The 25,822-nt window shown below is 46.0% G+C and overlaps 1 protein-coding gene across 4 annotated transcripts in view; it reads left to right on the forward strand.

Moving 5' to 3' along the window:
• The first annotated feature begins 331 nt into the window (after positions 1–331).
• Positions 332–25,822, forward strand: part of LOC121559987 (protein FAM193B) — a 36,494-nt gene continuing 11,003 nt past the window's right edge. For 3 of the 4 annotated variants that reach the window (XM_041873025.2, XM_041873026.2, XM_041873027.2), the window contains exons 1-7: positions 332–620; positions 4,140–4,418; positions 9,525–9,711; positions 10,108–10,320; positions 11,436–11,961; positions 15,125–15,314; positions 23,835–24,071. In XM_041873025.2, the coding sequence (XP_041728959.1) occupies positions 465–620; positions 4,140–4,418; positions 9,525–9,711; positions 10,108–10,320; positions 11,436–11,961; positions 15,125–15,314; positions 23,835–24,071 (1,788 nt within the window). In that variant the 5' untranslated portion in view covers positions 332–464. The remainder of the gene's footprint in view (positions 621–4,139; positions 4,419–9,524; positions 9,712–10,107; positions 10,321–11,435; positions 11,962–15,124; positions 15,315–23,834; positions 24,072–25,822) is intronic. The other variant, XM_041873028.2, reaches the window with a different exon arrangement.

Genomic DNA, 25,822 nt, shown 5'->3' on the forward strand with positions numbered 1-25,822 from the left:
TTTTAGTCATTTAGCAGACGCTCTTATCCAGAGCGACTCACAGTTAGTGAGTGCATACATTTTCATACTTAACATGACATTGAATGGTGTGGTAGCCAATCATTGATAGATTATTATCATTATATAATAGTTCAGGTGGAAATATTCATTATGCCAATAAATGCAAAATGCACCAATTTGTGGCCTGTAACCAGAGATTTTGTACAAAATCACTGTGTGATTTACCTGGTACGGTTGCCCTCACTCAACATGGCGACTGCTTAGCTTCATCACGGTGAAGCCATTTTGCCATCACTATCTTTGACCTATGAACCCCAGAGTGTGGCAGCGCTCCGCCATATTGACTGTTGTCTTGACTGGAGAAGATAGGGCGCGTTTGTGATCCTAGAAGAATCGAAACCGTGCTTTTAAACACCTCTAAACTAGTGCAACCTTGGTCAAAGGATATCTCCGACACCTGCGTGATGGCGAGGAAAAAAAGCAAACAGCAAGGAGTCGGGAGCAAGGAGCTGGTGCCCGTACAACAGAACATATCGAAGAGCCCCGTATCTCCCGGAGATGCAGCTGGCGGTGGTGGCGGAGATGCAGGGCTGGATAGACTGGCCGCCAGGGCGAACCAGGTAACGTTAGCTAGCCGCAAAAATAACTAGTGGGCTAACTAAAAGGTTTGCTAACCTACCAATCAGTTAGGGCCATCCTTTATTTCTGCTAATTCCTTTATTTATTTTTTGATGGCTGATTGGGGATTCTAGCTAGTTAAGTTGCATAACTAATTAGTGTTCCAGGGTTGTATTTTTGTTCATTTACTATTTCTGGTCGGGGCGTAGTGATATCTAGCTCCACTTACATTTTACATTTTAGTCATTTTAGCAGACGCTCTTATCCAGAGCGATTTACAGGTTAGTTGCTTAATAAATAATTCAAACTCAGCCAGTGTTGTAAATTGTGCAACCTATAAATAAAAGACCCATTCACATTAGTTTTAGCCAACAAGGCTAGCTAGCTAACGACATCCAGTCTGCATTTGCTGGTAGTAGTTAGTGTCAGGCGCAAGATTGACATTGTTGCCACAGACACGTCGTAAAATGTTGCCTATCGAATTTGTATCTAGCTTGTTAGCGCCTAGCCCGCGGTGGTATTGCAAGTTTGCTGACATTCAATCTCACTTGGCAGCTAGTACACAATATACTGCGCACCGGTACTGTAACTACATGTGCTAGCTAGTTGACTAACAAACTACATCCCGGGGATATTTACCTGGCTAGCTGTAAATAGTGTTAACGTTTAGCTAGCACCATGCATGGCTTGCTTTGTGAAGTTTGCACTTTGCAAACGTGTGCACTTTCTCTGCACACATTTCTACTCTCAAGTGTCATATGCATGCGTCGAAGTTTTTACATAAACGTTACATGGACGCCCTTGTAGGTGTATGGGGTTTTGTGGTAAACAAAGTTTACTGTACCAGAAGACCACTAGCTAGTGTGGACCTGGGCCACATTAAATCACTACATACTAACCACTGTGTTTTGTAAGAAACCACTGTGCATGTGGCAAGCTGCCTCCATGGTCAACTTTTGCTTCCTCTTTGCAATACAGATGTTGTTGTGATCATTGTCAACATGGTGAGATCTTACTCGTGAAATTCTAATCTCTGTGTTAAAAATCTGACCTTAGATCAGTGTCCAGGGGGTTAAAAACCTGAGCTTTGATCAGTGTCCAGGGGGCAACTTCATCATACTCCATGTCCATCTCACTAACATCCACCTCTCCTCAGATCCCATCCTCTTCTCCACCCCTAATCTTCTTGACCTAAAATGTCCTTCTCTCCCCCATCTTCCTCTCCCCCATCCTTCTCTCCCCCATCCTCCTCTCTTCTCTCCCCCATCCTCCTCTCTTCTCTCCCCCCATCCTCCTCTCTTCTCTCCCCCATCCTCCTCTCTTCTCTCCCCCCATCCTCCTCTCTTCTCTCCCCCCATCCTCCTCTCTTCTCTCCCCCCATCCTCCTCTTCTCTCCCCCCATCCTCCTCTCTTCTCTCCCCCCATCCTCCTCTCTTCTCTTCCCCAATCCTCCTCTCTTCTCTTCCCCATCCTCCTCTCTTCTCTTCCCCATCCTCCTCTCTTCTCTCCCCCATCCTCCTCTCTTCTCTCCCCCCATCCTCCTCTCTTCTCTCCCCCCATCCTCCTCTCTTCTCTCCCCCATCATCCTCTCTTCTCTCCCCCATCCTCTCTTCTCGTCCTTCACCTAGATGATTGACCTCCTCTCTCCTCCTCTCTTCCTGTCCTTCACCGAAACGCAGCAAAAAAAGAAACATCCCTTTTCAGGACCCTGTCTTTCAAAGATAATTTGTAAAATCCAAATAACTTCACAGATTTCAATTGTAAAGGGTTTAAACACTGTTTCCCATGCTTGTTCAATGAACCATAAACAATGAATGAACATGCACCTGTGGAACGGTCGTTAAGACACTAACAGCTTACAGACGGTTGCAATTTAAGGTCACAGTTATGAAAACTTAGGACACTAAAGAGGCCTTTCTACTGACTCTGAATAACCCCAAAAGAAAGATGCCCAGGGTCCCTGCTCATCTGCGTGAACGTGCCTTAGGCATGCTGCAAGGAGGCATGAGGACTGCAGATGTGGCCAGGGCAATACATTGCAATGTCCGTACTGTGAGACGCCTAAGACAGCGCTACAGACAGCTGATCGTCCTCGCAGTGGCAGACCACGTGTAACAACACCTGCACAGGATCGGTACATCCGAACATCACACCTGCGGGACAGGTACAGGATGGCAACAACAACTGCCCGAATTACACCAGGAACGCACAATCCCTCCATGAGTGCTCAGACTGTCCGCAATAGGCTGAGAGAGGCTGGACTGAGGGTTTGTAGGCCTGTTGTAAGGCAGGTCCTCACCAGACATCACCGGCAACAACGTCGCCTATGGGCACAAACCCACCGTCGCTGGACCAGACAGGACTGGCAAAAAGTGCTCTTCACTGACGAGTCACGGTTTTGTCTCACCAGGGGTGATGGTCGGATTCGTGTTTATCATCGAAGGAATGAGCGTTACACCGAGGCCTGTACTCTCGTGCGGGATCGATTTGGAGGTGGAGGGTCCGTCATGGTGTGGGGCGGTGTGTCACAGCATCATCGGACTGAGCTTGTTGTCATTGCAGGCAATCTCAACGCTGTGCGTTACAGGGAAGACATCCTCCTCCCTCATGTGGTACCCTTCCTGCAGGCTCATCCTGACATGACCCTCCAGCATGACAATGCCACCAGCCATACTGCTCGTTCTGTGCGTGATTTCCTGCAAGACAGGAATGTCAGTGTTCTGCCATGGCCAGCGAAGATCCCGTTCTCAATCCCATTGAGCACGTCTGGGACCTGTTGGATCGGAGGGTGAAGGCTAGGGCCATTCCCCACAGAAATGTCCGGGAACTTGCAGGTGCCTTGGTGGAAAAGTGGGGTAACATCTCACAGCAAGAACTGGCAAATCTGCTGCAGTCCATGAGGAGGAGATGCACTGCAGTACTTAATGCAGCTGGTGGCCACACCAGATACTGACTGTTACTTTTGATTTTGACCCCCCCCTTTGTTCAGGGACACATTATTCAATTTCTGTTAATCACATGTCTGTGGAACTTGTTCAGTTTATGTCTCAGTTGTTGAATCTTATGTTCATACAAATATTTACACATGTTAAGTTTGCTGAAAATAAACGCAGTTGACAGTGAGAGGACGCTTCTTTTTTTGCTGAGTTTAGATGATTGACCTCTCTCTTCTCTTCCTGTCCTTCACCTAGATGATTGACCTCTCTTCCTGTCCTTCACCTAGATGATTGACCTCTCTCCTTCTCTCTTCCTGTCCTTCACCTAGATGATTGACCTCTCTCCTCTCTTCCTGTCCTTCACCTAGATGATTGACCTCTCTTCCTGTCCTTCACCTAGATGATTGACCTCTCTCCTCTCTTCCTGTCCTTCACCTAGATGATTGACCTCTCTCCTCTCTTCCTGTCCTTCACCTAGATGATTGACCTCTCTTCCTGTCCTTCACCTAGATGATTGACCTCTCTCTCCTCCTCTCCGCTCCATTCCTAATGTCACTGACTCACCTCTCTGTCGCTCTCCCCCAGCCGATGCACACCTGCTGCCTCCTGTGTCATCGTGAGTTTAAGGACTGGGGGGCGAGCTCTGACAACGGTCTGCCTGGGGGCCACGGGGCGAAGCTAGCCGATGCTGTCCCAGCCCTGTCCCAGGCCCTGCTCAGAGAGGTGCCGGGCCGGAAGCTGTCCGACACCGTGCCTTCACTGAGCCAGTCTCTGCTGGGAGAGGTGCCGCTATGGATCTGCCAGAGCTGCCGGAAGAGCGTTGAGGAAGAGGAGAGACAGAGCGCACAGGAAACGTCTGCACCGGTAAGAGGGGGAGGGAGGAGGTAGGGGAGAGACGGAGCGCCCAGGAGACGCCCGCACTGGTAGGAGGGGAAGGAAAGTAGGGGAGTGGAAAAGAGAGGAGAAGAGCGAGAAGAGCGCCCAGGAGACTTCTGCACTGCTGAATATTACAAGACCATGCAACTCAAGCTAGCCCAGCATTAGCACTAACTACAGTTACATGAATACCCATGTTACAGCTCGCTAGCTATGGGCTGTTTGCTACAATAGGGGGTATGTCTGGTCACCTCATCCACCAACAAGCTGAAAGGCACTGGATTTGGTGATGATGAAACCTGCACCATTTTCCAACTGTGGATGGATACAGGCAGCTTCAGTACTGTTATCCTGTGGCTGTTTATGTGGTGCTACAGTGGTCCATTCTGCATGGCTAAATGAATACCACATCTAAGGATCCTGACATCATAAGATTCGTCTCTTCTAAAGCGGTTTGTTCTCTGTCGGACTTGGCCTTCTCTCGTCACAAGCAGAGGTTCACTGAGGTAGACTTATTCATGTGGATTCAGCACAAGAACTGTTCGTCGGGAGCTTCATGAAATGGGTTTTTCCATGGCCGAGCAGCCACACACATGCCTAAGATCACCATGTGCAATGCCAAGCGTCAGCTGGAGTGGTGTAAAGCTCACCGCCATTGGACTCTGGAGCAGTGGAAAGTGATAAATCACGCTTCACCAATTTGGGGAAGGCCCTTTCCTGTTTCAGCATGACAATGCCGCCGTGCACAAGGTGAGGTCTATACAGAATGGTTTGTTGAGATCGGTGTGGAAAAACTTGACTGGCCTGCACAGCCCTGACCTCAACCCCTTCGAACACCTTTGGGATGAATTGGAACGCCGACCGCAAGCCAGGCCTAATCGCCCAACATCAGTGCCCGACCTCACTAACGCTCTTGTGGCTGAATGGAAGCAAGTCCCTGCGACAATGTTCCAACATCTAGTGGAAAGCCTTCCCAGAAGAGTGGAGGCTGTTATAGCAGTAAAGGGGGACCAACTCCATATTAATGCCCATGATTTTGGAATGAGATGTTCAGGTGTCCACATACTTTTGGTCATGGAGTGTAACTAGTCTTGTCAGAGCCAGACCGGCCCATAGGGTGGGAGTAGAGCTGGGATGATAAACCCAAAATCATTGACACTGATTTATCACAGGCATTTTGTCTGATATCATTCATTATGATAAGTAGTTACTAGAGAAATGTGAAGTTTGAAATCAACTGTGGATCACATTATTCACAGGGCAGGAGTCTATCTCCTGTTTCTGTAGAGTGAACCAGAACGGCCCATAGGGCAGGAGTCTATCTCCTGTTTCTGTAGAGTGAACCAGAACGGCCCATAGGGCAGGAGTCTATCTCCTGTTTCTGTAGAGTGAACCAGAACGGCCCATAGGGCAGGAGTCTATCTCCTGTTTCTGTAGAGTGAACCAGAACGGCCCATAGGGCAGGAGTCTATCTCCTGTTTCTGTAGAGTGAACCAGAACGGCCCATAGGGCAGGAGTCTATCTCCTGTTTCTGCAGAGTGAACGGAACGGCCCATAGGGCAGGAGACTATCTCCTGTTTCTGTAGAGTGAGGCAGCTTGATGTACCAGTACAACCCTAGCCTAGACAGGACGCTAGTCTATCGCAGGCGTCTTGGCAAGGTCATGTAAATGACAAGGAAAAATGGGACCGTCTTGGTGAGGTCAGGAGAAACTCAGGGCTCTGCCTCTCAACCTGAGCTAAGGGCTTCTCTCCTGTCCGTATTTAAATGCTACGCACATCCAGGAGACTGCTCAAGTGCTTATTCAACTCCTCTCCTCTATCCTCTAACTTTTACTCAGGTGTTTGCTGTAAAACAGAATGTGTTCTGGTAAAACTAGAGTCATTTGTATTTATTATGGATCCCCATTAGTTCCTGCCAAGGCAGCAGCTACTCTTCCTGGGGTTTATTATGGATCCCCATTAGTTCCTGCCAAGGCAGCAGCTACTCTTCCTGGGGTTTATTATGGATCCCCATTAGTTCCTGCCAAGGCAGCAGCTACTCTTCCTGGGGTTTATTATGGATCCCCATTAGTTCCTGCCAAGGCAGCAGCTACTCTTCCTGGGGTTTATTATGGATCCCCATTAGTTCCTGCCAAGGCAGCAGCTACTCTTCCTGGGGTCCAGCAACATTAAGGCAGTTATATACCATGGTAATATTTTAAATGACATTACATTTCATAACACTTTTCACAACATATTTAGTGTGTTCCCTCAGGCCACTACTCCACTATCACATATCTACAATACAGAATCCATGTGTAGGTGTGTGTATGGAGTGCGTGTCTTATGGTGTGTGTTTCTTCACAGTCCCCGCTGTTCCATAAGGTGTATTTTTATCTGTTTTTTTAATCTAATTCTACTGCTTGCATCAGTTACCTGATGTGGAATAGAGATCCATGTAGTCATGGCTCTATGTAGTACTGTGTGCCTCCCATAGTCTGTTCTGGACTTGGGGACTGTGAAGAGACCTCTGGTGGCATGTCTTGTTGGGTATGCATGGGTGTCCGAGCTGTGCGCCAGTAGTTTAAACAGACAGCTCGGTGCATTCAACATGTCAATACCTCTCACAAATACAAGTAGTGATGAATTCAATCTCTCCTCCACTTTGAGCCAGAAGAGATTGACATGCATATTAATAATGTTAGCTCTCTGTGTTCATCCAAGGGCCAGCCGTGCTGCCCTGTTCTGAGCCAATTGCAATTTTCCCAAGTACCTCTTTATGGCACCTGACCACACGACTGAACAGTAGTCCAGGTGTGACAAAACTAGGGCCTGTAGAACCTGCCTTGTTGATAGTGCTGTTAAGAAGGTAGAGCAGCGCTTTATTATGGACAGACTTCTCCCCATCTTAGCTACTGTTGTATCAATATGTTTTGACCGTGACAGTTTACAATCCAGGGTTACTCCAAGCAGTTTAGTCACCTCAACTTGCTCAATTTCCACATTATTTATTACAATATTTAGTTGAGGTTTAGGGGTTAGTGAATGATTTGTCCCAAATACAATGCTTTTAGTTTTAGAAATATTTAGGACTAACTTATTCCTTGCTACCCACTCTGAAACTAACTGCAGCTTTTTGTTAAGTGTTGCAGTGATTTCACTGGCTGACGTGTATAGTGTTGAGTTATCCGCATACATCCGCATACATCGACACTCTGACTTTATCCACAATATAGCAGGGGGTGTAAAGCCATAACACATACGTTTTTCCAGCAACAGACTATGATCAATAATGTCAAAAGCCGCACTGAAGTCTAACAAAACAGCCCCCACAATGTTTTTATCATACATTTATCTCAGCCAATCATCAGTCATTTGTGTAAGTGCTGTGCTTGTTGAATGTCCTTCCCTATAAGCGTGCTGAAAGTTTGTGTCAATTTGTTTACTGTAAAAATAGCATTGTATCTGGTCAAACACCATTTTTCCCAGAAGGTCACCAAGGGTTGGTAACGGGCTGATTGGTCGGCTATTTGAGCCAGTAAAGGGGGATTTACTATTCTTAGGTAGAGGAATGACTTTTGCTTCCCTCCAGGTCTGAGGGCACACACTTTCTAGTAGGCTTAGATTGAAGATATGGCAAATAGGAGTGGCAATATCGTCCGCTATTATCCTCAGTAATAAAGCTGTCAGACCCCGGTGGCTTATCATTGTTGATAGACAACAACAAAAAAATTCACGTCTTCCACACTCACTTTACTGAATTCAAAATTACAACGCTTGTCTTTCATAATTTGGTCAGATATACTTGGATGTGTAGTGTCAGCGTTTGTTGCTGGCATGTCATGCCTCCGTTTGCTAATCTTGCCAATGAAAAAATCATTAAAGTAGTTGGCAATATCAGTGGGTTTTGTGATGACTGAGCCATCTGATTTAAATGAATGCTCCATTTAAGGTGCTCCAAAAGCGTTTTTACTATAATTTTTTATGTCATTTATCTTTGTTTCATAGTGTAGTTTCTTCTTCTTTTTATTCAGTTTAGTCACATGATTTCTCAATTTGCAGTACGTTTTGCCAACCGGTTGTGCAGCCAGACTTACTTGCCATTCCTTTTGCCTCATCCCTCTCAACCAGACCATTTTTCAATTCCTCATCAATCCACTGGGATTACTTTTTTTTTTTTTTTTACAGTCATTTTCTTAATGGGTGCATGCTTATTAGTAATTGAAATAAGCAATTTCATAAATGTGTCAAGTGCAGTGTCTGTTTGCTCCTCATTACACACCACGGACCAACATATATTATTTACATCAACAACATGGGAATCACTACAAAACTTATTGTATGACCTCTTATACACTATATTAGGCCCAGCCTTTGGAACTTTGGTTTTCCTAGATATGGCTACTATATTGTGATCACTACACCCGATGGATCTGGATACTGCTTTCAAACAAATTTCTGCAGCATCAGTAAAGATGTGATCAATACATGTTGATGATTTCCTTCCTGTGCTGTTTGTAACCACCCTGATAGGTTGACTGATAACCTGAACCAGTTTGCAGGCACTAGTTACAGTTTGAAGCTTTCTCTTGAGTGGGCAGCTTGCTGAAAGCCAGTCAATATTTAAATCACCCAGAAAAATACCTCTCTGTTTATCACATGCATTATCAAGCATTTCACACGTTATCCAGATACTGACTGTTAGCACTTGGTGGTCTATAGCAGCTTTCCCACCAGAATGGGCTTTAGGTGAGGCAGATGAACCTGTAGCCATATTACTTCAACAGTATTTACCATGAGATCCTCTCTAATCTTTACAGGAGTGTGGTTCTGAATATAAACAGTAGTGCGTTGCTTTGACCAGAGCCCTGTAGGCCTTGCTTTGGGCCCTGGTTAAAAGTAGTGTACTGTTTTTGACCCTGAACTAACATCTCTTGTTTCTCCTGTGTCCTCCTCTCCCAGGTACCAGTCAGACGGCTCCAGTTAATGTAAATTAATACATTGTCTTCCTCCATTTCTGCTCTGTCTACAGCATCAAATGTTTAGTGGGGAAAAAGGCTGTACCTATCAACCATGTCCTGAACCACCATCTTCCCTTTCCCTTCTCTGCCAGGTTCCGTTGTCCCACTCATCGTCGTGTAAGGCCCAGAGTTGTGATAACGGTTACCCAGAGCAGAGCTCCGTAGACTGGGACCCATCCTCCTTCCTCTCAGCCCACAAGCTTTCTGGTCTCTGGAACTCGGCTCACAGCAACGGAGGGGTCCACTGCAACCACAGCACTGCCTTGCACGCACAGCAAGGTAAACACACACACCATGACCTTGACCCCACACCTCTCTCTCTCTCTCTCTCTCTCTCTCTCTCGCTCTCGCTCTCGCTCTCGCTCGCTCTCGCTCTCGCTCTCGCTCTCGCTCTCGCTCTCGCTCTCGCTCTCGCTCTCGCTCTCTCTCTCGCTCTCGCTCTCTCTCTCTCTCTCTCTCTCACACAAATGCAAACTAATTTAGACATTTTGTTATTTGGCATGTTTTCAATTAATTTACTTTAACGAAATTGTAACATTTGCAGACATTTGCACTGACAAAATTGAGGGAACTGTACTCGTGTGTAGCTAGCTACTGGCTACCTGGAAACAGCAACACAACCTGTTACTCCTCTGAGTAAAACGTTCTCCCTCCCCCCCTCCTCTGGTCCAATAGGAACAGGGGGACCAACGTGTCACGAGAAGCGAGTCTCTCACGAGGCTCCTGGGAAATCTGCTAAAACGCCTGGGGCCAAGGTGTGCCCCTACAGTCACCCTTCCCAGAATTCCAGTGGTTCGTCCCCCGGGAACCCGCTCTCTACCTCCGGGGACCTCTGTAAGAACACCCCCAAGCACTTCAAGACCATGTGCCGACGACCAACTCCGCCTGGTGAGGTCTTTTTTTTTCCTCACCCTTTTTAGGACACAGACAACTCAAGACATACCGGCATCTAACTCGAATTACTGTTCACATGTCCCATTGACAATAGTGCATTATTAATGGATACACACGTAGAACTCAAGGAAGGATTGTGCCCATAGATTACACCTCTAGAGAGAAGCAGAGATATGGCCCATAGATTACACCTCTAGAGAGAAGCAGAGATATGGCCCATAGATTACACCTCTAGATATGGCCCATAGATTACACCTCTAGATATGGCCCATAGATTACACCTCTAGATATGGCCCATAGATTACACCTCTAGATATGGCCCATAGATTACACCTCTAGATATGGCCCATAGATTACACCTCTAGAGAGAAGCAGAGATATGGCCCATAGATTACACCTCTAGATATGGCCCATAGATTACACCTCTAGATATGGCCCATATATTACACCTCTAGATATGGCCCATAGATTACACCTCTAGATATGGCCCATAGATTACACCTCTAGATATGGCCCATAGATTACACCTCTAGATATGGCCCATAGATTACACCTCTAGATATGGCCCATAGATTACACCTCTAGATATGGCCCATAGATTACACCTCTAGATATGGCCCATAGATTACACCTCTAGATATGGCCCATATATTACACCTCTAGATATGGCCCATAGATTACACCTCTAGATATGGCCCATAGATTACACCTCTAGATATGGCCCATAGATTACACCTCTAGATATGGCCCATATATTACACCTCTAGATATGGCCCATAGATTACACCTCTAGATATGGCCCATAGATTACACCTCTAGATATGGCCCATAGATTACACCTCTAGATATGGCCCATAGATTACACCTCTAGATATGGCCCATAGATTACACCTCTAGATATGGCCCATAGATTACACCTCTAGATATGGCCCATAGATTACACCTCTAGATATGGCCCATAGATTACACCTCTAGATATGGCCCATAGATTACACCTCTAGATATGGCCCATAGATTACACCTCTAGAGAGAAGCAGAGATCTGTAACCACTGGGAATCACAACTATGTTTGTCCAATATTCCACTCAACACTTTTGTCTCTCCTCCAGGCGAAGCGTTCCACCCCAGCGACCACCACCAACACTCGGACCTGTCTGTCCCCCCCAACAGCCCCACTGGCCTCTCCTCCTCTCAGCATTCCTCTCTCCTGCCCCTCAAGCAGAGCTCTGGAGGGCAGCAACACGGCCATGTCTCCTCATCCTCCTCCTCTCCCAGTCTAGCTGCTCCCGCTCCCTTCTCCCCGCTGGTACCAAACCTCCACGGCCCCGCGGCAGGGGCCAAGCTGGGGACCCTGGGTGGCCCTGACTGCCCAACAGGGGCCCTCCATAAGCCCTTGGCCTGTAAGAACTCACACATTCCTCCTGTGAACGGTCAGCACAGCAAACTGGGCCCATCCCTGATGGGCTGTAATCACCCCTGCAACGGCCACAGTGGGGGGGCACTGCCCTCTTCCAACGTGGGACACCTGACCGCTGGGCAACACCTGAGCGCTGGGCAACACCTGACCGCTGGGCAACACCTGACCGCTGGGCAACACCTGACCGCTGGGCAACACCTGACCGCTGGCGCCTGCAGGTTGGTAGTTTGGTAGATAGTTTCACAGGAATCTGATGGAGAAGAACAATGTGTATATACTATCTAGTGATGAGACGGGTCTATCTAGTGATGAGACGGGTCTATCTAGTGATGAGACGGGTCTATCTAGTGATGAGACGGGTCTATCTAGTGATGAGACGGGTCTATCTAGTGATGAGACGGGTCTATCTAGTGATGAGACGGGTCTATCTAGTGATGAGACGGGTCTATCTAGTGATGAGACGGGTCTATCCAGGTCTTGGTTGTTACTTTCAACTTCCAACTACAGTAGTGTTCCGTAGATAGTTTGATGGTTCTACAGTAGTGTTCCATAGATAGTTTGATGGTTCTACAGTAGTGTTCCGTAGATAGTTTGATGGTTCTACAGTAGTGTTCCGTAGATAGTTTGATGGTTCTACAGTAGTGTTCCGTAGATAGTTTGATGGTTCTACAGTAGTGTTCCGTAGATAGTTTGATGGTTCTACAGTAGTGTTCCGTAGATAGTTTGATGGTTCTACAGTAGTGTTCCGTAGATAGTTTGATGGTTCTACAGTAGTGTTCCGTAGATAGTTTGATGGTTCTACAGTGTTCCTAGATAGTTTGATGGTTCTACAGTAGTGTTCCGTAGATAGTTTGATGGTTCTACAGTAGTGTTCCGTAGATAGTTTGATGGTTCTACAGTAGTGTTCCGTAGATAGTTTGATGGTTCTACAGTAGTGTTCCGTAGATAGTTTGATGGTTCTACAGTAGTGTTCCGTAGATAGTTTGATGGTTCTACAGTAGTGTTCCGTAGATAGTTTGATGGTTCTACAGTAGTGTTCGTAGATAGTTTGATGGTTCTACAGTAGTGTTCCGTAGATAGTTTGATGGTTCTACAGTAGTGTTCCGTAGATACATTTTACATTTACATTTTAGTCATTTAGCAGACACTCTTATCCAGAGCGACTTACAGGAGCAATTAGGGTTAAGTGCCTTGCTCAAGGGCACATCGACAGATTTTTCACCTAGTCGGCTCGGGGATTAGAACCAGCGACCTTTCGGTTACTGGCACAACGCTCTTAACCACTAAGCTACCTGCCGCCCCACCAGATAGTTTGATGGTTCTACAGTAGTGTTCCGTAGATAGTTTGATGGTTCTACAGTAGTGTTCCGTAGATAGTTTGATGGTTCTACAGTAGTGTTCCGTAGATAGTTTGATGGTTCTACAGTAGTGTTCCGTAGATAGTTTGATGGTTCTACAGTAGTGTTCCGTAGATAGTTTGATGGTTCTACAGTAGTGTTCCGTAGATAGTTTGATGGTTCTACAGTAGTGTTCCGTAGATAGTTTGATGGTTCTACAGTAGTGTTCCGTAGATAGTTTGATGGTTCTACAGTAGTGTTCCGTAGATAGTTTGATGGTTCTACAGTAGTGTTCCGTAGATAGTTTGATGGTTCTACAGTAGTGTTCCGTAGATAGTTTGATGGTTCTACAGTAGTGTTCCGTAGATACATTTTACATTTACATTTTAGTCATTTAGCAGACACTCTTATCCAGAGCGACTTACAGGAGCAATTAGGGTTAAGTGCCTTGCTCAAGGGCACATCGACAGATTTTTCACCTAGTCGGCTCGGGGATTAGAACCAGCGACCTTTCGGTTACTGGCACAACGCTCTTAACCACTAAGCTACCTGCCGCCCCACCAGATAGTTTGATGGTTCTACAGTAGTGTTCCGTAGATAGTTTGATGGTTCTACAGTAGTGTTCCGTAGATAGTTTGATGGTTCTACAGTAGTGTTCCGTAGATAGTTTGATGGTTCTACAGTAGTGTTCCGTAGATAGTTTGATGGTTCTACAGTAGTGTTCCGTAGATAGTTTGATGGTTCTACAGTAGTGTTCCGTAGATAGTTTGATGGTTCTACAGTAGTGTTCCGTAGATAGTTTGATGGTTCTACAGTAGTGTTCCGTAGATAGTTTGATGGTTCTACAGTAGTGTTCCGTAGATAGTTTGATGGTTCTACAGTAGTGTTCCGTAGATAGTTTGATGGTTCTACAGTAGTGTTCCGTAGATAGTTTGATGTTTCTACAGTAGTGTTCCGTAGATAGTTTGATGTTTCTACAGTAGTGTTCCGTAGATAGTTTGATGTTTCTACAGTAGTGTTCCGTAGATAGTCAGATGTTTTCATGGAATGTGCAGTAATAGACTGCTTGGCTAGTATAGGTAGTGTGAGTAAAGATGGTTTCATGTGAGAAAAACAACAACAGGTTTATTATAGAATCTAGTAGGTAAGTACTTGATTCAAGGTTTGTATTCGATTGCTAATAATCGAATACAAGTACTGGAAATGTCCAAACTATTTAGCAGGTTAAATTGATAAGCACTGACTAAATGTCAATCTCTAAGATGTGTTTATTGTTTGGGGAAGTATTGCCCAAATGCGGTGACATTTTTTTTCAATTTAAGTTGTAAATTACAGCACCATTTCACGGTAACATGCGAGGACTTTAAATGATTTGCATGAGATACTGGAACACAGACATAGTTTCAGATGGCCTCCCCTAGAATCTAGTGATAGGACATGGTCGTGGTTCTGTCTGTCATCACATGGTTTCTCTCTGTCACTGTCTGTCCATCTGTCTGTGCTACCTGTTGTCCACTGTCTGTCCATCTGTCTGTGCTACCTGTTGTCCACTGTCTGTCCATCTGTCTGTCCATCTGTCTGTGCTACCTGTTGTCCACTGTCTGTCCATCTGTCTGTGCTACCTGTTGTCCACTGTCTGTCCATCTGTCTGTCCATCTGTCTGTGCTACCTGTTGTCCCCATCCTGTGTCCACTGTCTGTCCATCTGTCTGTGCTACCTGTTGTCCACTGTCTGTCCATCTGTCTGTGCTACCTGTTGTCCACTGTCTGTCCATCTGTCTGTGCTACCTGTTGTCCACTGTCTGTCCATCTGTCTGTCCATCTGTCTGTGCTACCTGTTGTCCACTGTCTGTCCATCTGTCTGTGCTACCTGTTGTCCCCATCCTGTGTCCACTGTCTGTCCATCTGTCTGTGCTACCTGTTGTCCCCATCCTGTGTCCACTGTCTGTCCATCTGTCTGTGCTACCTGTTGTCCCCATCCTGTGTCCACTGTCTGTCCATCTGTCTGTGCTACCTGTTGTCCCCATCCTGTCTCCATGCTACAGGGACCAGGCGTGTAAAGGACACAAGCTGTCTAACGGGGCGGGGGGGTTGTGTCACCCCCCGTCGGAGCTGGAGGAGGGAGAGGATGAGGACTCTAGTTCTGAGAGGAGCTCCTGTGCTTCCTCCTCAAACAACCAGAAGGATGGGAAGTACTGTGACTGCTGCTACTGTGAGTTCTTCGGACACAACGCGGTATGTATAGGAGGGGGGGGGACGCGGTATGTACAGGAGGGGGGGGGGGACGCGGTATGTACAGGAGGGGGGGGGGGGGACGCGTATGTACAGGAGTGATGGGGGAAAAAGCCATACATATCGGATATGATTTTTGACGATATATTGCAATATTATTTTGGACAATATCACAATATTATTTTTGCGCTAGTCGGCTCTACTTACACCAAAACTCCGGGATTTTTCCTTAATAGCTTCTCTTCTCCTTCTCCTCTTCTTCTTCTCTGTTCTCCAGCTTCTTTTTAAAAGGGGAGCGTCTGTTTCCATGACTGATCAGAACTACACTGCTCCAAAAAATTAAGGGAACACTTAAACAACACAATGTAACTCCAAGTCAATCACACTTCTGTGAAATCAAACTGTCCACTTAGGAAGCAACACTGATTGACAATACATTTCACATGCTGTTGTGCAAATGGAATAGACAACAGGTGGAAATTATAGGCAATTAGCAAGACACCCCCCAATAAAGGACTGGTTCTGCAGGTGGTGACCACAGACCACTTCTCAGTTCCTATGCTTCCTGGCTGATGTTTTGGTCACTTTTGAATGCTGGCGGTGCTTTCACTCTAGTGGTAGCATGAGACGGAGTCTACAACCCACACAAGTGGCTCAGGTAGTGCAGCTCATCCAGGATGGCACATCAATGCGAGCTGTGGCAAGAAGGTTTGCTGTGTCTGTCAGCGTAGTGTCCAGAGCATGGAGGCGCTACCAGGAGACAGGCCAGTACATCAGGAGACGTGGAGGAGGACGTAGGAGGGCAACAACCCAGCAGCAGGACTGCTACCTCTGCCTTTGTGCAAGGAGGAGCAGGAGGAGCACTGCCAGAGCCCTGCAAAATGACCTCCAGCAGGCCACAAATGTGCATGTGTCTGCTCAAACGGTCAGAAACAGACTCCATGAGGGTGGTATGAGGGCCCGACGTCCACAGGTGGGGGTTGTGCTTACAGCCCAACACCGTGCAGGACGTTTGGCATTTGCCAGAGAACACCAAGATTGGCAAATTCGCCACTGGTGCCCTGTGCTCTTCACAGATGAAAGCAGGTTCACACTGAGCACATGTGACAGACGTGACAGAGTCTGGAGACGCCGTGGAGAACGTTATGCTGCCTGCAACATCCTCCAGCATGACCGGTTTGGCGGTGGGTCAGTCATGGTGTGGGGTGGCATTTCTTTGGGGGGCCGCACAGCCCTCCATGTGCTCGCCAGAGGTAGCCTGACTGCCATTAGGTACCGAGATGAGATCCTCAGACCCCTTGTGAGACCATATGCTGGTGCGGTTGGCCCTGGGTTCCTCCTAATGCAAGACAATGCTAGACCTCATGTGGCTGGAGTGTGTCAGCAGTTCCTGCAAGAGGAAGGCATTGATGCTATGGACTGGCCCGCCCGTTCCCCAGACCTGAATCCAATTGAGGACATCATGTCTCGCTCCATCCACCAACGCCACGTTGCACCACAGACTGTCCAGGAGTTGGCGGATGCTTTAGTCCAGGTCTGGGAGGAGATCCCTCAGGAGACCATCCGCCACCTCATCAGGAGCATGCCCAGGCGTTGTAGGGAGGTCATACAGGCACTTGGAGGCCATACACACTACTGAGCCTCATTTTGACTTGTTTTAAGGACATTACATCAAAGTTGGATCAGCCTGTAGTGTGGTTTTCCGCTTTAATTTTGAGGGTGACTCCAAATCCAGACCTCCATGGGTCGATAAATTTGATTTCCATTGATAATTTTTGTGTGATTTTGTTGTCAGCACATTCAACTATGTAAAGAAAAAAGTATTTAATAAGATTATTTCATTTATTCAGATCTAGGATGTGTTATTTTAGTGTTCCCTTTATTTTTTTGAGCAGTGTAGTTTTAATCATGGCTCTCTCGACCTTCTGCAGCAGACATGGGGCGGCCCTAGGGAAACCCTTCACATCGTGAAATATATATTTCTGAAAACTACAAACCGTTCCAAATCCAGATTTTTTTTTTTAATCGCAGATTTATTTATCAGAACCCGAGTTATGAGCTTTTAAAGTTCACCAAAGCCAAAAAGTAAAAAACTGCTAAGATTTGTTACGTTGTTTTCTAATTCCGATGAGGCATGAGAGAAGAACTCCGCAGCTTGATTTGTTTCAGAACAGATTGTCATGAGTTATTATTTATAAAGCAGTAACTGCTGGTATTGATGCATTAAATACTCATTACTAGAACTAATGATTACACTGTACAGTAATAGATAAATATACACTATCGTTCAAAAGTTTGGGGTCACTTAGAAATGTCCTTGTTTTTTAAAGAAAATCAAAAAATGTTGTCCATTTTAAAATAACATCAAATTGATCAGAAATACAGTGTAGACATTGTTAATGTTGTAAATTGCTATTGTAGCTGGAAACGGCAGATTTTTTAAATGGAATATCTACATAGAGGTTTGAGAAACAGACGCCTCACAGGTCCTCAACTGGCAGCTTCATTAAATAGTACCCGCAAAACGCCAGTCTCAACGTCAACAATGAAGAGGCGACTCCGGGATGCTGACCTTCTAGACAGAGTTGCAGATAAAAAGCCATACCTCAGACTGGCCAATAAAAATAAAAGATTAAGATGGGCAAAAGAACACAAACACTGGACTTTTTCTTTGCAACTCTGCCTAGAAGGTCAGCATCCCGGAGTCGCCACTTCACAGTTGACGTGTTGCAAAGAGATCTCTAACACAGAGAAACACAAACTACTAGGTTTTCATTCTTACCTGAGCCGAGTGCCCCATGGTGACAGCCACCTTGGATCCGGTGCTGGGCACCAGATCCACAAGCCTGCCCATTCCCTTCACCATCTAACCCTGAGGGGAAAAACATGTTTCAGTGCTTTACCACTCTTATTTATTTAGGTCCACAATAAAGTCAATTGTCACGGAGACCCAAATGTTTTAAAACACATACATAAAGAAGGGGTTCTCTTCAAACCGCTTTCTCTCATCTCCCTCTCTTTCAGTGAATCAACATTCACTTGTTAGCTAGCTAATTTGTTTTGTGTGATACAGGGATGAAAAATACCATGGCTGGTGAAATAGGCAGTGAAACATTTAGGCTAGCGTTAACTATAGCAGCCTGTAGCTCAGTTGGTAGAGCATGGCGTTTGCGACGCCAGGGTTGTGGGTTCGATTCCCACGGGGGGCCAGTATGAAAAATGTATGCACTCACTTAACTGTAAGTCGCTCTGGATAAGAGCGTCTGCTAAAATGACTAAAATGTATTCAATAGTACTGTGGCTATAGCCTACCTTGAACAATACTACAAAGTAGAGGCAGGTAGCGAAGGCCTGATACTTGATCAAGTCTAGCTAATGCACTGTGTGACGGGCCAAAAACATGAGTTGGAGCACTCGGCAAAAAAAAGTAGATTGCTTTTCTTTTAGCTCACTGTAGTCCGTTGTACAGGATGGGATAGAGCTCACTGTAGTCCGTTGTACGGGATGGGATAGAGCTCACTGTAGTCCGTTGTACAGGATGGGATAGCGATTCACGAGATCTAGATTTTTATAATACACTACTGTAGAAATAAGCTGTGTTGTACAATTAATGGTCAAATACACTGTGTTTAAAACAGTCTGCAATAATCTAATGAATTCAGAGCTTGTGAAATTATACCTAGGCTGAATACATGCCTTCCAAAACCATAAGACCCACTAATAATGTAATTATTTTATCAAAATAGTTTTACCTGCTTTTTGTTGTTGTTGCAATAATCACTTATCTGGCTTTCAAGTCTGGCTATAACATTTCCCTTTTTGTTCCAAATTTAACCAGAACCATGCATAATGCACATTCATTAATAATGTAGCAGACATTATAGAAAATGAACACCGGTCTCATAAACATTCTCCTAAACACAAGCCCACGTGCTAGTGAGTAGCCAGCTGACCAAGCCCATGTCCTAGTGAGTAGCCAGCTAATCAAGCCCACGTCCTAGTGAGTAGCCAGCTGATCAAGCCCACGTGCTAGTGAGTAGCCAGCTGACCAAGCCCATGTCCTAGTGAGTAGCCAGCTAATCAAGCTCACGTCCTAGTGAGTGGCCAGCTGATCAAGCCCATGTCCTAGTGAGTAGCCAGCTAATCAAGCCCACGTCCTAGTGAGTGGCCAGCTGATCAAGCCCACGTCCTAGTGAGTAGCCAGCTAATCAAGCCCACGTGCTAGTGAGTAGCCAGCTGATCAAGCCCACGTGCTAGTGAGTAGCCAGCTGATCAAGCCCACGTGCTAGTGAGTAGCCAGCTGACCAAGCCCATGTCCTAGTGAGTAGCCAGCTAATCAAGCCCACGTCCTAGTGAGTAGCCAGCTGATCAAGCCCACGTGCTAGTGAGTAGCCAGCTGACCAAGCCCATGTCCTAGTGAGTAGCCAGCTAATCAAGCTCACGTCCTAGTGAGTGGCCAGCTGATCAAGCCCATGTCCTAGTGAGTAGCCAGCTAATCAAGCCCACGTCCTAGTGAGTGGCCAGCTGATCAAGCCCACGTCCTAGTGAGTAGCCAGCTAATCAAGCCCACGTGCTAGTGAGTAGCCAGCTGATCAAGCCCACGTCCTAGTGAGTGGCCAGCTAATCTTCATATTTCCAGTTTAGCCAACTTGGATCTAGGTATAATTTCACAAGCTCTGAATTCAGCTAAAAAAGGCAAAGCAGTTGAATTGTTATGAACACAACCTTCTGTCCGTCTCCAACTGTTTGAACAGCATGCTAGCCTGTCCACTTTGCTCAGATGTTGAAATCAAGTGGCCTGCCTTATTTCACAGAATGAGAACGAGTTGTCAATTCCTTATTGAATCGTTTTATGCTTATTGCACATTTTATAAAAACACAGACTAAACAGCTAGTATAACAAACTTTTATTTGAAAGAAATTCTGCTAGCGATACGTGGTACCATAATACGTGCGCGACAAACTGAGCATACATTTTCCAGAGTGAATGTTCGTTGGTACATCCGTTTTAGTAGCGTCTGCTCTGCTCTAAATTTGAAGAGTTGAAACATAAACAGGATATGGTTCGGAAGGTTAACTTCTCCTCTATTACGGTAAATGTAATGTCTCAATGTGTTTTGGTGTCCATATGACCAATTCTGTTGGACCAAACCTCAAATGCAAATAGCGATTTGAAACCATTTGTCAGAGTGGAAGAAAGTGGTCTCTCATCTTTGTTGTTGTGAGTGTTAGGGGCTTGGGAGAAAGAGGAGAAGCGAGAGGTTTCACTCTCGGCTAAATCTGTCCAAAAAGACAACATGAGAATAAACCGACAAACGCTCATAAAAATGAAAAATACAACAACAAAAAATAGATTCTGCGATACAGGCATTTGGTATATCGCGCAAAAACATGTATATTCAAATGAATTAAATTAATTTGATATATTGCCCAGACCTAGGATGTGAACAGGTGACTGACGTTTCGACGTCAAGCTGACGTCTTCCTCAGTGACCTGACCATTGCACTTGGCTCCTATTTCTAGCCTAGTGGCCATTATGACACAACAATGCAAGAGAAGAACAATGTTAAATTATCAAAATACTACTAAGAGATAGTGTCTGGTTAACCAATAGGCCGTGTCAAAATACACATAAGTGATATTTGGGTCTCGTGTCAAAATATACATAAGTGATATTTGGGTGTCTGTGAATCAGGAGACACAGAGACCCAAAACATCAATGCTACAACATTTATAGAAACGAGGACAGTCAAACATCATCGCTTAGCCCCTTAGGATCCACAGTGTCTAAGGAGTACTGTCCCTTAGGATCCACAGTGACTAAGGAGTACTGCCCCTTAGGATCCACAGTGTCTAAGGAGTACTGCCCCTTAGGATCCACAGTGTCTAAGGAGTACTGCCCCTTAGGATCCACAGTGTCTAAGGAGTACTGCCCCTTAGGATCCACAGTGTCTAAGGAGTACTGCCCCTTAGGATCCACAGTGTCTAAGGAGTACTGTCCATTTAGGATCCACAGTGTCTAAGGAGTACTGCCCCTTAGGATCCACAGTGTCTAAGGAGTACTGCCCCTTAGGATCCACAGTGTCTAAGGAGTACTGCCCCTTAGGATCCACAGTGTCTAAGGAGTACTGCCCCTTAGGATCCACAGTGTCTAAGGAGTACTGCCCCTTAGGATCCACAGTGTCTAAGGAGTACTGCCCCTTAGGATCCACAGTGTCTAAGGAGTACTGCCCCTTAGGATCCACAGTGTCTAAGGAGTACTGCCCCTTAGGATCCACAGTGTCTAAGGAGTACTGCCCCTTAGGATCCACAGTGTCTAAGGAGTACTGCCCCTTAGGATCCACAGTGTCTAAGGAGTACTGCCCCTTAGGATCCACAGTGTCTAAGGAGTACTGCCCCTTAGGATCCACAGTGTCTAAGGAGTACTGCCAGAATGCCTCGTTTTAGTGTACGTACGATGTCACCTCCTCTTGGTGAAATTTGGACGTCTTCTATGGTTACAAAGCGCAGGGAGGAAGGTGAGCCATGGTTGGCTTCGATGCAGTGGCGCAAAATATCATAGTCTGTGTTTTTATTTCGAATAGCAAGCCTTATGTTCTGCGGAGTTTCAATGCCTGTTTAGTTTGACCAATAGAAGCAGCCCCACAGATGCATTTGAGCATGTATATGACGTGGTGTACTTAACTAGCTAGCTAACTAACTAGCGTATCATACCTTGCTTGTTCCTCGTTGAAGATGCTGTCATCTCCATCCATGATGATGTGACAGACGATCATATAAAATAATCCTTGATTAAACGGTGACCCAGAGCTGTCAGCTCAAAGTAATGAAGAGTAACTCAATGAAACAAGCAGCATGGCTATTTATCTGAGAAGTCAGCTTCGACATGATTGATTGACTAACTAGAAAGAGACTGGGTGGGCTACGATGACAGGAGCCCAATCCCCTGTGCACTCGTTCACACCCCCTTCAAAGATCAAAAGCAGTGGATTGGTGTAACTGTGTTTTATCCAATACTTTTCCATCTTTGAGGGGAATTGCCAGGGCTAGCAAAGAAATGGGTTGCGGCTCAAAATGACAGATAATGACAGCAAATTAAAGATAGGATATGAATTGCTTTGCTACCTAAAATCTAAATAATTCTGAACTGCTGAAATTACTGCAATACTGTTCATATATTTAGTTCACTTTTCATGTCATTTTGACCAGCTGATAGGCCTTCCCACTGATCAAGCAACATCAGAAGTAAGTGTGAACCTCGTATGAACGATAGCGCCGGTGTACGGCAACTTGTAGACAAAATGAAAATCCGACCCACTTGACTCATAACTACATTGTTGATTTGTAAATTACAACATTATACTACTACATGACTAACTAGCCAGCTAATTATTCTGTGTCTAAACCAGCCTGACTTTATTGACTTGTAGCATGTTATCTTAATAATAATAATAATAATAAATATAATATGCCATTTAGCAGACGCTTTTATCCAAAGCGACTTACAGTCATGCGTGCATCCATTTTTACGTATGGGTGGTCCCGGGGATCGAACCCACTACCCTGTGGTTACAAGCGCCGTGCTCTACCAGCTGAGCTACTGAGGGCCAAGTGAGCTGCGACACTCTCAGGGAAGTTTGAGCTAGCGTTTTCACATTGAGCATGCTAGCTAATTACAATAAAGAAAAGGTTTTAAAGTATCCAAAACAACCAAAATCACAATTTCCACAAAAACAGATTTGGCTTTATCCCAACAGTGAGTCGGCGCAACATCCGACGGGTTCTCGTACGTCTCCTCACAATATGGTGAGTCATATGTTTGGAACGTCGAACCGCAATAAAATCGCAGTCTCGAATTGCAATACGTATAGAATCGTGATATCGTGAGGTCCCTGGACATTCTCAGGCCTAATGTATAGTATGGTACAATTGGCTAATTTATTGAAATAGCATTAAAAGCATGAACAATATAAACAGTGAGTAACAAAAGTAATGTTTGACTGCTGCTCCTGTGAGTTCTTTGACACACTTTAGTAATGGATTGTTATTGTAATAGCATTTATGAGCACTTTTCACTTGGCCATATTGCGTTTATGTTGGGGCCGAATGTAAACCCATTGGTTGTTAAATGTGAAATCAGGTGACCTGGGAGTGGTCTAGCGGTCTTAAGCCGCTGTAAGATGTACCGCTGCCAGCATGGGTTGGAATCCCACCCACTGCTCTTTCAGCACTCTCTCTCCTACCTTTCATCTTGGTCTCTCTCCAGCCAATGAACATACAACAACAAAAAGAGAAATCAGATTGTGGCTGGGTTTCAATCCACCAAATGCTCCCTCCCTTCTGCCGTCCTTCCCCTGTATCTGAGATGACTGGATAGTTTCTGCCGTGTTACGGTCTGTCCAGCCTTCTCAGATGTCTGAAAGGGAGTGAACAAGGGCAAAGGAAGGGAGCAAGTTATTGAAATGAAATGCATCCTATTGAAGGAAATTCTCTCCTCTGATCATGTCCTCTCTTCCCTCCAGCCCCCGGCGGCTCCGACCAGCCGCAACTACACAGAGATCCGTGAGAAGCTCCGGTCCCGTCTGACGCGTCGTAAGGAGGAGTGTCTTCCCCAGAGACGGGAGTCTGACCCGGCCGTGTCCACCTCCATCGACCACCGAGACGTGGACGAGCTGATGGACTTCATCAACTCCTCAGAGCACAAACCGGCCAACAGTGCTAAGGCTGCCAAGCGGGCGCGACATAAACAGAAGAAGAAGGTGATGTCAAATGACCTGGTGGGAATACTGCAATACAGATCAGTTAATACATCTTTAACGGTTTGGTGTTTCTTTGGAACATCTACATGTGTATTTGTGTAAGTAGTACGTAATATTTCTAGTAATCGCCTGTTTCTGTAGTGAGACAGCTTGATGTACCAGTACACCCCCTGGACAGGACACTAGTCTATCTCCTGTTTCTGTAGTGAGACAGCTTGATGTACCAGTACACCCCCTGGACAGGACACTAGTCTATCTCCTGTTTCTGTAGTGAGACAGCTTGATGTACCAGTACACCCCCTGGACAGGACACTAGTCTATCTCCTGTTTCTGTAGTGAGACAGCTTGATGTACAGGACACCCCTGGACAGGACACTAGTCTATCTCCTGTTTCTGTAGTGAGACAGCTTGATGTACAGGACACCCCCTGGACAGGACACTAGTCTATCTCCTGTTTCTGTAGTGAGACAGCTTGATGTACAGGACACCCCCTGGACAGGACACTAGTCTATCTCCTGTTTCTGTAGTGAGACAGCTTGATGTACAGTACACCCCCTGGACAGGACACTAGTCTATCTCCTGTTTCTGTAGTGAGACAGCTTGATGTACCAGTACACCCCCTGGACAGGACACTGAGTGTTTATATGCTAATAATGAATTTATAATGGAAAGTAACCACATTTTCATAGTTGTAATTACATGTATTCTGTCTGTCTAACCGTCTGTCTGTCTAACCGTCTGTCTGTCTGTCTAACCGCCTGTCTGTCTGTCTAACCGCCTGTCTGTCTGTCTAACCGCCTGTCTGTCTGTCTAACCGCCTGTCTGTCTGTCTAACCGCCTGTCTGTCTGTCTAACCGCCTGTCTGTCTGTCTAACCGCCTGTCTGTCTGTCTAACCGCCTGTCTGTCTGTCTAACCGCCTGTCTGTCTGTCTAACCGCCTGTCTGTCTGTCTAACCGCCTGTCTGTCTGTCTAACCGCCTGTCTGTCTGTCTAACCGCCTGTCTGTCTAACCGTCTGTCTGTCTGTCTAACCGTCTGTCTGTCTGTCTAACCGTCTGTCTGTCTGTCTAACCGTCTGTCTGTCTAACCGTCTGTCTGTCTAACCGTCTGTCTGTCTAACCGTCTGTCTGTCTAACCGTCTGTCTGTCTAACCGCCTGTCTGTCTAACCGCCTGTCTGTCTAACCGCCTGTCTGTCTGTCTAACCGCCTGTCTAACCGTCTGTCTGTCTAACCGTCTGTCTGTCTGTCTAACCGTCTGTCTGTCTGTCTAACCGTCTGTCTGTCTGTCTAACCGTCTGTCTGTCTGTCTAACCGTCTGTCTGTCTGTCTAACCGTCTGTCTGTCTAACCGTCTGTCTGTCTAACCGTCTGTCTGTCTAACCGTCTGTCTGTCTAACCGTCTGTCTGTCTAACCGTCTGTCTGTCTAACCGCCTGTCTGTCTAACCGCCTGTCTGTCTAACCGCCTGTCTGTCTAACCGCCTGTCTGTCTAACCGCCTGTCTGTCTGTCTAACCGTCTGTCTGTCTAACCGCCTGTCTGTCTGTCTAACCGCCTGTCTGTCTGTCTAACCGTCTGTCTGTCTAACCGTCTGTCTGTCTAACCGTCTGTCTGTCTAACCGTCTGTCTGTCTAACCGCCTGTCTGTCTGTCTAACCGTCTGTCTGTCTGTCTAACCATCTGTCTGTCTAACCATCTGTCTGTCTGTCTAACCACCTGTCTGTCTGTCTAGCTATCTGTCTGTCTCTCTAGCTATC

This window comes from Coregonus clupeaformis, unplaced genomic scaffold (assembly GCF_020615455.1).
Source record: "Coregonus clupeaformis isolate EN_2021a unplaced genomic scaffold, ASM2061545v1 scaf0015, whole genome shotgun sequence".
NCBI lineage: Eukaryota > Metazoa > Chordata > Actinopteri > Salmoniformes > Salmonidae > Coregonus > Coregonus clupeaformis.